This window comes from Capsicum annuum, chromosome 12 (assembly GCF_002878395.1).
Source record: "Capsicum annuum cultivar UCD-10X-F1 chromosome 12, UCD10Xv1.1, whole genome shotgun sequence".
Classification (NCBI taxonomy): domain Eukaryota; kingdom Viridiplantae; phylum Streptophyta; class Magnoliopsida; order Solanales; family Solanaceae; genus Capsicum; species Capsicum annuum.
Window position 1 is genome coordinate 1,129,644 of NC_061122.1, and position 12,984 is coordinate 1,142,627.

The following is a 12,984-nucleotide window of genomic DNA, read 5'->3' on the forward strand; positions in this document are numbered from 1 at the left end:
CCCCTGACATGGGACCAAACTCTCTACTCGTCACCCGACCCAGTCATACTAATGTATGTAGAATAAAAGAAAAAACAACATAAACATACACCATACTTATCATATTCAGACAATATCACACCCTTACAAAGTGATTACAGAAATCTCAACTAATTATGTATCTTTATTGGATATAGTGAAAACTAATTACGAATCTCGACAGATTCAGAATAAATAAATAAATACATATATATATATACATATATATATATATATATATATATATATATATATATATATATATATATTTATAAAGCTAATTATGTATATTTACGAAGAAAAATGTATCTTCGTTGGATGTATTATGTATCTTGACATATCCGAAATCAGAAAAAACGTATAGAAAGTTAATTATGTATCTTCGTTAGATGTATCCAGAGCTAATTATGTATCTCGACAGATCCAAATCGAGATTTTCAGTAAATATGCAAAATACCGAGATTTTCTATAATTTGGGATTTTTATTTTTCGTCCAAAATTAAAATATTAAAATACTTTCCAAAAAATAAATAAAACTCTTCTTGGGCCTGGGGCAGGAGTGCAAGAGTGGAGGCCCAGAGTTGGAGAGCTCAGTTGCTTATGTTGTTAAGCAATGGAAGAAGGTAAAGGAAAACAGTACAATGGCAGATGAAGAGGAACAAGTCGAAGTCCTTGAACAACAACAACAACAACAGCCACGTCCAGCACTGTCAAAGAATGCACAGAAGAAACTGTTAAAGCAACAAAGATACACAGCCAAAAAGGCAGAGAAAAAGGCATTACTGAAAGAGCAGAAGAGGATACAAGGTGAACGCAAGCGTAAAGAATGGGAAGAGAAGCTAGCCGGATCAACCGAAGAGGAGAAGCAACATTTGATTGAATCAAGAAAGTGTTTAAGGAAAGAGAGAATGGATCAACGCTCTGAGGAGAAAGGGAAGAAGATGCAGAGACTCAATAATGCTAAACAAAATGGACAAAATGTAGTTATTGATCTCGAATTTGATCGCCTCATGAATTCCAGTGAGCTCCACAGCCTCGTTCAACAGGTTTCTCCCTTCTTCTTTTCTTGTTAAGTTTCTGTTTGCCCCACTGTATCAGTTACAACTTTCCAAGGGCATGACCCTAGATAGGAAGTTGTGGAAGACGCGAATTAGGTTAGAGGGGCGTAGCTAGTAGATAGGAGTGCTTTGGGGTAGCCTTGCTATTAGTTGTCGTAAGATTGTGGTGAGGGGTGTGCACCCGGTTTGATAGGGTAGGGTACTACTATGTGATTGTATTACATTATTACATCCTGTTTCATGTTTTATTTCGATTTTGTTTTCTGTCTTTTGTCCTGAGTCGGGGGTCAATCGGAAACAAACCTCTCTACTTCTTTAGGGGTAGTGGTATGGATTGCGTAACCTCTCTACCCTCCACAGACCCCACTATGTGGGGATACACTTGGTATGTTGTTGTAGTGAAAGGGCCTTAGGTATACTCATACCTGTTCTTGAAGGACCCCGGGCTCAACTGTAGCAAATCAAAGTAGTAATGAAAATGAAAAACAACAGTGGACAAAACATGGGCAGCTAATAGAAAAGCATTGTAGAGCATTCGGGGAAGGAACAGTAACATCATCATAACAGTGCAATGACCGAAACGCAATAAAGAAGTTCATACTTATGGTATGAGAAAGGAATGACAGCCCGTCTATTGTGGATATATATATTAATATATATACTTGCTTGTAGTTCTTTTCTATGTACCGTAATTTTTCATGATTAAAAATATCTAATTGGTCGCATTATTCTTTTTGGGATTGGACTGAAGCGAGAACAGCTGCGACGGGTAATAAAAATCTAATCTTGACGTGCTTTGATCTGTCTGACTAGGAGATGGCACTTATGTTTGGTGAAATGGTGCCTTTTCGCATGAAATACTTCTAACGCTAAAAGCCTAAAGTCACTGTATTTATTCCAATATCCTTAGCTGATCTGGTTATATAGGGTGTCTGTGACAGTTGCAGAACTCTTGAATACTCATGGAGTCATGTCATGAAGCTGAATCTTGAATTAGTTCTTCCTGTTTCTTTCTGCTTTACAAATGCACTTTTACCTTACATGTTTGAAGCGAACAAGCTAAATTAGATTTGTGGCAGATCATGTACTGTTATGCAGTGAATGGAAGATGCAGTTGTCCAGCTCACCTTTGGTTGACTGGCTGTCAAGGAGAAATGCAAGATCAGTTGCAGAGGCTACCAGGATTTGACAAGTGGATAATTGAGAAAGAGAATCGCCCATATATTGAGGCATTCCAAGATCAGAAAGAACGTCTTGTATATCTCACTGCAGATTCAGAAACAACGCTAGACGTCCTAGATCCAAAGCATATATATATCATTGGTGGGTTGGTGGATAGGAATCGGTGGAAAGGGCTAACCATGAAAAAAGCAGAAGACCAAGGGATTCAAACAGCAAAACTCCCAATCGGAACTTACCTAAAGATGTCCAGTTCCCAGGTATTTTCAGTGTTGTGAATCACTGTGCTACTTCACTCGGTTGCCTTAAGACCCTTTATTGTAGACTATGTTAATGAGGTAATATCTGAGTGTTTGCGGCAATGTTCAAAAGTTTTTTCTGCTGCTTAAGACGATTATTTAAGTTGTGCGCTGCTATGCTATGTGCCTCAATTAGTTCACCTGAGAAACAGCACTGGCGAATAAGGCTCTCAATATGTCTTGAACTCCCTATATCTATGCTGGAAGAAAATTTAAAGACTGTTTGATGCCTTGTTATATAAACTTTCTTTAAATGCTTTCCCATGACTCCACAGGACATTAACGAAGTATTATGCTTTTTTTTCTTTTTTTCTGGATAGTATAAAGTTGTGTGCTTTGACTTTGACCTCTCTTGTTAAAGGATGTCAATAATCAGCAGATTGGATTATTGACTCATAGTTTTCTGGAGTACTCGGTTAGGAGCTTCATAGAGTTAAAAACATTGAAATGCTTAACGTATGAATGTATTCCGAGATAAAACACATGTCAGTAGCATGTATAAAGTATAGACTGTTAGTTTCAAATTGTTGCTGGCATTTCATAGTGGTCGAAACTTCCTAGATCTGATAGTTCAAGATGGAATTATTCAAGAGGCATCGAGAATCATAGGACATACATACTAGTCTGAGAGAGGTTTTATCGTGAAGCTAAAACAATGTTGTTTGTGTTTCCTTCAATATATGCCACACCACTTTAAGCTATCCAGTTCTATGGTAATATATCAATATTAACTTTATAAATATCTCAAAGATGTTGGACCTCATATCTATTTAGTGGCACCATTTATCTTTCTAGTAATAATTTGGTTCAGCATTTGGAGCATATATTTATCAGCAAAGAAGTTTTAACATCAATGTCCAGTAGCTTATCATTCAAATTTGAAGCCACTGGGCAGATGCATGAATAGTGAATCTTATATCTTTTGGCACAACTAGTGTTGACAAATTCCACTCATATCTGTGTGCCCTCCCAACTCGTCCGCTCTCAACCTATTTTGAATATGGGTCAAGCGGTTTTGAACCCATAATAGAATGGGTTGAAGACGGGTTCTTAACAGATCAAGAGCCATTTGTTAGCTAATTTTGCTCATCTTAATCAGTAGACATCCTTTCGTACTTCAAATCATTACTCCATAACATGAGAAAGTCAGAAACCGAATGGTTAGTGTAAAAGGGATAGCCATAATGGTTTCTTTTTTGTAATAAAAACATATATCTCTCCTTTGCTTGAGAATTGATATGTATACAGTATTGAATTGTTTCTGGCGTATGAGTTGAAAATTTTTCTTTGCCATACATCATTAAAATTTCCAACAAATTAATTTCACAAAATAATTGAGTTATTACACGTCAACTGACAACTGACACTCCAACTTTGAGAATGCACGTCTAGACACCTCAACTTGTCAGCTTGTCTCCACATTGTCACGTAGATGCCCAACGCTGACGTGACACATAAATTAGGAGATGTCTAGATGGCCAGTTTGTTAATTGGAGTGTTCAACTGATTCATCTTGCATCTTGCGAGAACATACGATTGGTGGTAACATATGGAAAGTCTTTATGCTTCAAACATTTTGTTGTTTAGACTGGTAATATGGTCAATAGTATATACTCTTTCTTTGCCAATAAATTTTTATTTACCAGTTTATATATGGTTTGAGTAGAAAATTCTGAAAACCCTCCGTTTGTCTAACATGTATACGTCTTGTGTAGGTCCTTACGGTCAATCAAGTGGTAGAGATACTTCTGAAATACTTGGAAACCGGAGACTGGAAAACGTCATTCTTTGAAGTGATTCCACAAAGGAAAAGATGCGAGGGTGATAATGATATTGAACAGGAAGAAGAGACGGAAGGGAAAGATGATCACGAGATCAAAACACATGATATTGAACGGTTAGAAGAGACAAAAGAGAAAGATGATCATGAGTTTAAGAGACGGTGAATTTATCATGGCTAGACAGCAATTGAAGTGAAGTTTGCCTTGTTGAGAGCGTACTTGGCTTTAGTTTTCTTTCTGCACTATATGACTATTTCTTCCTTGTGTTGTCCCTCATCTTTTCGGGTACATAAGCATGCTGGAAAGGACAATTTCTTGAGATGGCAAACAGATACGTTGTCCCTTTTTTCCAATAGATTCGACCAAAATAGCCTGTCCTAGCTAGTTCTTCCTAGTTCCTACTAACATTTGCTCTGTGTAATCCATTACAACAAATTGATTAAGGTTAGGAATGAGGGGTAGTTTGGCTTGTTGCAGTTCTATTTGTCAATGTGATGTTTGAGTCCTTTATCACTGCATATAGCCATGATTGGTTTCAAGGATTTTGCATAAAGATATATGCAATTCCCTGGCAATCACCAATCGGATACTCGAAATAGACAGGCAGCTCATCGAAAGTAATATCTTAGATTGTCAATAGATTGCAAATTAGGAAACATCCCAACAAGATTGAGAGAAAAACAGTCATACATTCTTCACTGCTTTTGAAGTTTCAACAACAGGTTAATTGATTTCTGATCACTCATTACCCTCATCCTCGGTAGGAGACTCAGCGTCGTCGCTTTCCAGAGCAGCATGAGAAGTGCTTCCGCCTCCCTGCATATAGCCATTGCCCATTGGTGGTGGAGGATACACAAAGTAACCATACTGGTGATGAGCCATTGGAAAATTAGGAGGCAGCAGGTGATTGGGTGGATCAAACACTCCGCGTCTCAACATCAAAGGCGGCTCCCCCCTCAAGGATCCACGGTCACCACCATCAAACTCACGGTAACGATGCAAGTACAATGTCAAAGGTTCAATGAAATCATCAAAACCAAGCTTGCTCATTGCCCAAAGCACATCTTCTGCAGTGATAGTCTTGCGCTGCTCACGCTGGCAACGCTCATTTGCTTCACTTGTTACGAAGCTTATGAACTCAGAAACACATTCTTGGATGGTCTCTTTGGAGTCATCGGATATCTTGGCATGCGCAGGGAGGATCCTGCGCATGATCCTAATCACGTTGGCGCTCGGCATGAATCGGTCTTGCTCCCGAATGCTACATTCAGAATCTTCTCCATTGTTTGCCTGAGCAGGCACTCCCATGCTCATCTCCATAGCTTAATTTCCATACAACAATAAATTCAAATGAAAAAGTAGTATAGTGTAAAAAAAAGGCAGTCCGGTGCACTAAAGCTACCGCTATACGCGGTGTCCGGGGAAGGGTCCCGCTACAAGGGTGTATCGTACGCAGCCTTACCTCGCATTTGCATTTGCATTTCTGCCAGAGGCTGTTTCCAAGGCTTCAACCCGTGACCTCCTATTCACATGGCAACAACTTTACCAGAGTTACTCCAAGGCTCCACTTCAAAAGTAGTATAGTATAGTATATATCATCATCAAAATATTGGTATAATTTCTTCAATATTCTAGCCTAGACTTTATAGTCCTATTGAATATTAATAAGTCACATTTGCTATTTAATGTGAGAAGAGATGAGGTGGGCATATTTTGGACAATAATATTTCATGTAAACTCCCCAGACTTATATATTATTTGGACAAAAGAGATGGTGTGAATACATACAGACTAAATAAAATAACAACAAAAGGCTTCACAGTGATGTATAGTTTTTTCGTCATACTATATCTTATTTCCTTTGCTATTCAACTAACCCTCGATTGCATTTATATAAACATCCAAACCATATAAGTAATTGCCTTTGATCAAAAGCCTTTTCTTTTACCATAATTCTGATATAGGAATATGACAAAAAATTATTGTAACTGAAATTACACTACCCACTGTTTTCATATATATATATCCGGAAATTAGTGTGCAAAACACACTTTTGTCTCAAAATAAATACGATAATAGTAAGAACTCCTTTCGTTTACTAATCGTCCCCCATCCTACTAATACTCCCTCTATTCCTAGATACTGTTCCATTTTCAAGAAAATTTTATTAAATAGAGGTAATTTAGTAAGCAACACAGTGTACTCCATTTAACTCCTCAGCAGACTTCTTTAACCAAGGCAATTGAGTATAATTTTTATGCTAATGCTCCCTCCGTTTCAAAATAGTTGGCCCTTTTTAACTTGACAAGAAAATATTTATTAGGGGGTTTATTTTACCAAATTAGTCTTATCAATTATTCTTTGAAAATATAAATTTGAGTAAATACACTTTGTTTAGTCATTTAATGTTGAGGATAGTATTGAAAGAACATAATAAAAGACTCTTGATTTCAGCAAAAAGGACAACTAAATTGAAACAAATATTTTTAGAACTAAAACGAAACGGGGAATACATATTAAAGGCGCCTTTGTGTAAAACAAGTGGTTAATTGACTTGCTAACTAGCTAACTAACTTTAGACGGTACTTGTTTTTCTTCTTGGTATTTTATTTGACGTCTGAGGTCCGATATTCATATTAAAATTTGACTAAATTTGAAATTGGGAAGAAAAAATGGTAAAGCGTATCCTAACAAAAACTGCTTTATACTAAGAGTAACTCGAACATGACGATCGTTGTTTCTCCTAACTCTTTTTTTTTTTTTTTGGATGGGACACGTGTCGAAAAGGGGGTAGAGAGGACATTCTATAGGTTCAAAGTTTGCATGCATGCCACTTGTTTCCCTTCATTTTTGTCTAATTAACAAACAAAACCCACTAATTAATGGCCATCGACACCAACATCACCATTACCATTACCATGGATACACAAAACATCTACCTACCTTTGCAAATATACAGAGATTTAATGATATACAGCAAGCAAGCTAATTAATTAAGAATTATACGCTAGCTGTAGCTGATCTCCATTTTTACCACCGGCCAACATCTAACATACATTCATTCATTTCCAAGATCGATGAGCACAAATTAACTCCCCTAGAAAAACATACTACTACTGTTGTATGATATAAATAAAGCTTTGCGAATGTTCAGATCGAGTAAAAGAGAAGGTAGATACCATACATACCAGGTGGAGTGGGAGGGGTTGGTTGTGGGAATGACCTGCGATAGCCATGAAAACCTCTTCCATTTCCACCTGAAATATTACCATTATCCATTATCCCTCCAAGTCTCTCTCTCGATCTATGCAGTGTCTATATATAGCTAGACTAAACTAGATCACATGAAATATTTAAGAGCTGCAAAGTGGGTGGGTGGGTGGGTGGGACACGTGGCAGAAGGGCGTAGTGAACGAGAAGAAGGTATTCGCCGGAATAAATAGGCTTCCACAGTTGGGCAGATGAACATTATATTGACCGGAACAAAAAATTTTGTTAGTTCCAACTCTATTCATTTCAAATTCTCACTATTATTCTCTCAATGTTCCACATTTTCACGAACAATATTGGACAAAATAAGTTCATCAACGTGTATCTCAAGTCAATAGTCGACAAATAAAAATGTCTCTTTCAGTCATTTCTTGTCGCGGCCTATGACAAACAATAAATAATTTGATAATATTATGAATATATTATTCTCATTATTTACAAGTCATCATCTCAATGTTAGGACATGAATACTGAATAATGTTTAATAACAAAGATAAATTACCTCTTGATTTTTTAATTAACGAAATTGAACAAATATTTTTTTATGTACAAGATAAGTTAAGATAGACGGAGTGAATATGCCTTTTTCATTTGTAGGTAATTATGTATATAGAGACGATTTAGACTCGATGGATGTATAAATAAAAATGTGTACAACTAATTACTTATTCAATATCTTAATTATAATTAATTTGTCACTGATTAATTCTCATCTTGCAAAGAAAAAGTTTAAACTATTTTCAAAAAGCTTGAAACTACGATGGCATATATTAGTAAGTCGCTAGTTCTTTCGTTTGATCGTGGGAGAGACTCCAACTATCTTCAAGAAGCGTATTATCATGCCTTTAAGCCAAGCAAGTTTTATTTTGAATTTCTTGTACAATTACCATTATGAGAGTATTTAAAGTCAGATTTTATTGATTTTTGTGAGAGAAAAGGCATTGAAAAATAATTGACCATGTCCTATACACCACAACAAAATGGTGTAGCAGGAAGAAAAAATAAGACTTTCATAGAAATGGTTAATTCTATGCTTTATGGATCTGGTATATCTGAAAATTTGTGGACTGAAGCCTTACTTTCAGTATGTCATATTTTGAATAGAATTACTTTCAAAAATCATGATGCATCTCCATATAACTTCGGAATAATCGAAAACCAAATATAAATTATTTTAAAGTATGAGGTTGCTTGGCTCATGTTCGATTACCAAATCAACACTTAACCAAGATTGGCTATAGAAGAGTAGATTGTGTCTTTATTGGTTATTCACAAACCAGTAAGGCTTATAGATTTTCAAATCTTGAGACCCCAAGTCCTCACACAATTATTGAATCTATACATGCTAACTTTTTTGAGCATATATATCCAAGAAAAAAGATTCTTTTGAACAAGATTCAAGTTTTTCTATTTCTCCTCTTAAAATGAAGATAGTTGAACCACTAGAAGAAAGCCAACCAAGACGTAGTTCAAGAATAGCCAAATCAAAAGACTTTGGACCTGATTTTCAAGCTTATTTGGTTGAAAAGGATCCTGAAAGTTATGTTGAAGTTATGTCTTCACATGATGCTCCATTTTGGCGTGAAGCCATTGATGATGAAATGCATTCTATGTTATCTAATAATACATGGATATTGTCAGATCTTCCTCGTGGATGCAAACCAATTGGTTGCCGATGAATTTTAGAAAGAAAATAAAAACCGATAGTACTTTAGATAAGAACAAAGCCCGTTTGGTAGCTAAAGGCTTTACTCAATTGAAAGATATTGATTATTTTGATACTTTTGCACCTGTAGCTCGGATGATCTCTATTCATCTCTTGATTGCTCTAGCAGTAATTCATGGTTTTGTGATTCATCATATAAATGTGAAAACTACATTCCTAAATGGAGATCTAGACGAAGAAGCCTACATGAAACAACCAGAAGGATTTGTCAATCCTGATCAAGAACGTAAAGTTTGTAAACTTCTTAAATCTCTTTATGGATTAAAACAAGCTCCAAGACAATGGCATGATAAATTTAGAAAGGTTATGATTTCTAATAGCTACTTAATCAATGGTGGAGATATCTGTATATTTAGTAAATTTCAAAAAAAATTTGGTGTTATAATATGTCTTTATATAGATGACATGTTGATCTTTGGAACTGATATTGAAAGAGTTAAAGAAACAAAATATTTTTTTGTTTTTCAGTTTGAAATGAAAGATCTTGGAGAAGCAGATGTAATTTTAGGCATCAAAATTGTAAGATCGGCAAGTGGTTTGACTCTTACTCAATCAAGTTATATTGAGAAGGTTCTAAAGAGGTTTGGTCATTTTGACGACAAGCCTGCTCATACATCATTTGATCCTAACATCAAACTAGTACAAAACTCTGGTGATATTCTTGATCAATTGACATATTCTCAGATTGTTGGGAGTCTTGTGTATTCTATGCATTGTACCAGGCCATATATTGGTTATGCAGTAGGAACTTTGAGCAAGTTTACTGGTAGCCCTGGAGTTGAGCATTGGAATGCCTTAATTTGTGTTTTAAGGTATCCGAAGGGTACAATTAATGTTGGTCTGCATTATTCTACCTTTCCAGCAGTTCTTGAAGGCTATAGTGATGCTAGTTGGAATTCTAATCCAAATGACTTAAAATCTATTACTGCTTGGATTTTCACTTTGGCTGGAGCAGCAATATCTTGGAGATCAAAGAAGCAGACATGTATTACTCACTCAAACATGGAGTCAGAATTTATCCCTATGTCTTCTGCTGGAGAAGAAGCTGATTGGCTGCGGAGTATGCTGATAGATATTCCATTATGGGGTAAGCCAATATCATCTTTGACTATATATTATGATAATAAAGCTGCTATATTTCAAGCTTCAAGTGATTGTTACAATGGCAAGTCAAGACAAGTTCGTCTCAAACATAATAGTGTGAGAATATTATTGGAGGATGGCATAATATCGCTTCAATATGTGAAGTCTAAACTCAATTTAGCAGATCCTTTGTCTAAAGGGTTAGGCAAGGAATTGGTGGTACAAACTTGTAATGGGGTGAGAATAAAGTCTATTGTAGATTGATTGTACTTTATGGTAACCCTACCTAATGATGTAATCTTAGGTTCAAAGGGGAAAACAAGTAAAATTACAATTGTGAAGCATATCAATAAAATTTCCTTTTTCCCTAGAGAGTGAGTAGATGTGCATAAGTTGAGATTTTTTCTCTTGATAAATCTATAAGACCGATATCGTTTGGAGTAAATAATAACACTCTTGATAGATTTGACAGTATTCCTACAAAAGAAAAGAATAAGATTATATTCTCTTATTAAGTCTATACACCGATTTCGATTGGAGTGTGTAGGAACACTCTTGATAGATTTACTGATACTTTGTTGTAAAGGAGGATAAGATTAATTTCTCTTAATGAAATTTATAGACTACTTAGTCGGAGTATGCAAAGTTACTCTTGATAAATTCACCACACTAAGTGCGAAGTGAAGTCCGCTTCAATAAGATTTTAACAGGGAAATCTTAAAGTACTTAGTTAAAAGGATTCGGGACACATGGCCCTAAGGTGTCAAAGGATTTTGAATTTCACCGGAACATAGCAATATGCGTGGAGTATTTTTCTACTTCACTCAATGAAACACTTAGTTCAAGATTTGTTCACTAAGTAGTCAATGATCTAGAAAGTCTTCACTAGCTAATGGTTCAAGTCCAAAAGACACCATTATTGATGCATGTTGCTAGATTAATGTCTCAAAAGAATTTTGTTTCTTAAAGATAAAGTTTCTTGAAACAAGTGGGGAATTGTTATTACTGAAGTTTATGTTTCAATCATTTTTTTGGAACAAGTACATCGGTTAAAAGTTTTTTATATTTCAATTAATATTGAAACAAATGCATTTTAAGTTACAAATAAAATGCAATGCATCTTGAGTTACAAATGCATTAACAATTGTAATTCATTTACGTTCCAGGTTCTTGAAACTTGAAAGAAAGACAATTTTTGTTCATAAACCTATTAACTATTGCTTAATTAATACCTTTCACTTGCATGCAAATTTTACCCTATAAATAGTATTTCTTTTGTTTGGAAAAGACAAGCACTCAAAACTACTTTCCCCTTGAAAAACACTCGAGAGACATTGATCAAATGGTGAAATCACCAATTCAAGAATAGAAGAGCAACATTCTTGAATGCTATTTGTTTTGTGGCTTAGTTGAATCTCGAAGATAGAGTTGTCACTAGTTTTTTCGTTTGATCGTGGGAGAGACTCCAACAATTTTCAAGAAGCGTATTATCGTGCCTCTAAGTCAATTAAGTTTTATTTTGAATTTCTTGTACAATTATCATTATTGTTCTAACAGAGATAATATATAGTGACACTTTCATCCATAGATTATCACCAATTACATTTGAAAATTAAAGATCTGAAATACATATCTATATTATAATCAATAAAATTTACTATTTTAGGTTGGATTTTCGATTGCCGAAGATACAATTTTTCACAAGAAATAATGACATGATTTAAGCCCATTAACAATGAAATATATGGTATTTCTAAGCTAAGTTCTAAGCAGCTAAACACCCTCATAAATTTGCCCGTATATTTCACTTTGATATCATATCTTATTGAATATTTATATCAGTAAAAAATTATCAATACTAGGTACTTTTCTAATAATTAGTTAATAAATAAAATGTATATACTACACTCGTAAATACCCGACAAGAAATAAAATCAATGAGGACATCTGACATTTGTAGCTAAAATAATAATTAAAATTTTGTTTTGAAGAGAAAAGAGAAAAAGAATATTACAAACGAACCAAAAAAAAAAAAGAATCTTGCGAGCGTGTTTATTAGATTTGAATTTTATTTTGATTGATTCTAGATTTAATTTTTGATTATTATTATTATTATTATTATTTTTTTTTAAAAAGAAAGGGACGGAAACAATTAGTGAATTTTATTTTAATTAAGTTTAGATTTACCTTGAGTTCGAACATTTTAAATTTGCAATTTTAGAACTTAATCTTGTGTTACTAATAACTCATAATGGAAGGACTTATATTCAGAAAAAAATTAATATTAGTATATTCTCTCTACGTGCACTCGAGATTAGGGGTGTGCATCGATTAGTTCGATTCGATTTATTGATATTCGATTTGTCAACGTGCAATCGATAATCAAACGAGTAAGATACTTGTTGTAGATTTTTGATTTATCCCTTTTGATTCTTAACGGTTTGATTAATCAGTTTAACTAATAAGAAAAAGCTCCCTTATTTTTTTGCACCTTCTTTTCCTATATTCATATGTTCATATATATATATATATATATATATATATATATATATATATATATATACACACAC

The 12,984-nt window shown here is 34.7% G+C and overlaps 2 protein-coding genes across 3 annotated transcripts; one reads left to right on the top strand and one right to left on the bottom strand.

Annotated features, from left to right (window-relative positions):
- Window positions 1–566: 566 nt before the first annotated feature.
- On the top strand, window positions 567–4,811 carry LOC107850351 (tRNA (guanine(9)-N1)-methyltransferase; the record flags this gene model as incomplete). The annotated part of the gene is made up of 3 exons (XM_016694817.2): window positions 567–1,064; window positions 2,156–2,515; window positions 4,270–4,811. Coding segments are annotated over 3 exons (1,089 nt in total), but the record flags the coding sequence as incomplete, so codon positions are not given.
- A 132-nt stretch (window positions 4,812–4,943) lies between these two features.
- Window positions 4,944–7,693, bottom strand: LOC107850352 (nuclear transcription factor Y subunit B-6). Of its 2 annotated transcripts, XM_047400505.1 has the most exons (3): window positions 7,524–7,693; window positions 5,798–5,857; window positions 4,944–5,657 (listed from the first exon to the last, which is right to left on the bottom strand). In XM_047400505.1, exons 1-3 carry the CDS (start codon window positions 7,612–7,614, stop codon window positions 5,074–5,076), a joined length of 735 nt encoding a protein of 244 aa, XP_047256461.1. In that variant the 5' UTR covers window positions 7,615–7,693; the 3' UTR covers window positions 4,944–5,073. The 2 variants fall into 2 exon arrangements, with proteins under 2 accessions (XP_047256461.1, XP_016550304.1); XM_016694818.2 differs by lacking the exon at window positions 5,798–5,857 and having other exon boundaries at window positions 7,524–7,684.
- Window positions 7,694–12,984: the final 5,291 nt, after the last annotated feature.

What these genes read in the sequence shown, in the direction of transcription:
- LOC107850352 (XM_047400505.1), bottom strand. Translation starts at nt 7,614, where the DNA reads ATGGATAATGGTAATATTTCAGGTGGAAATGGAAGAGGTTTTCATGGC. An exon ending in AACCCCTCCCACTCCACCTG is followed by an intron (nt 5,858 to 7,523) that starts GTATGTATGGTA and finishes CCATGTGAATAG; the next exon opens with GAGGTCACGGGTTGAAGCCT. An exon ending in AATGCAAATGCAAATGCGAG is followed by an intron (nt 5,658 to 5,797) that starts GTAAGGCTGCGT and finishes ATGGAAATTAAG; the next exon opens with CTATGGAGATGAGCATGGGA.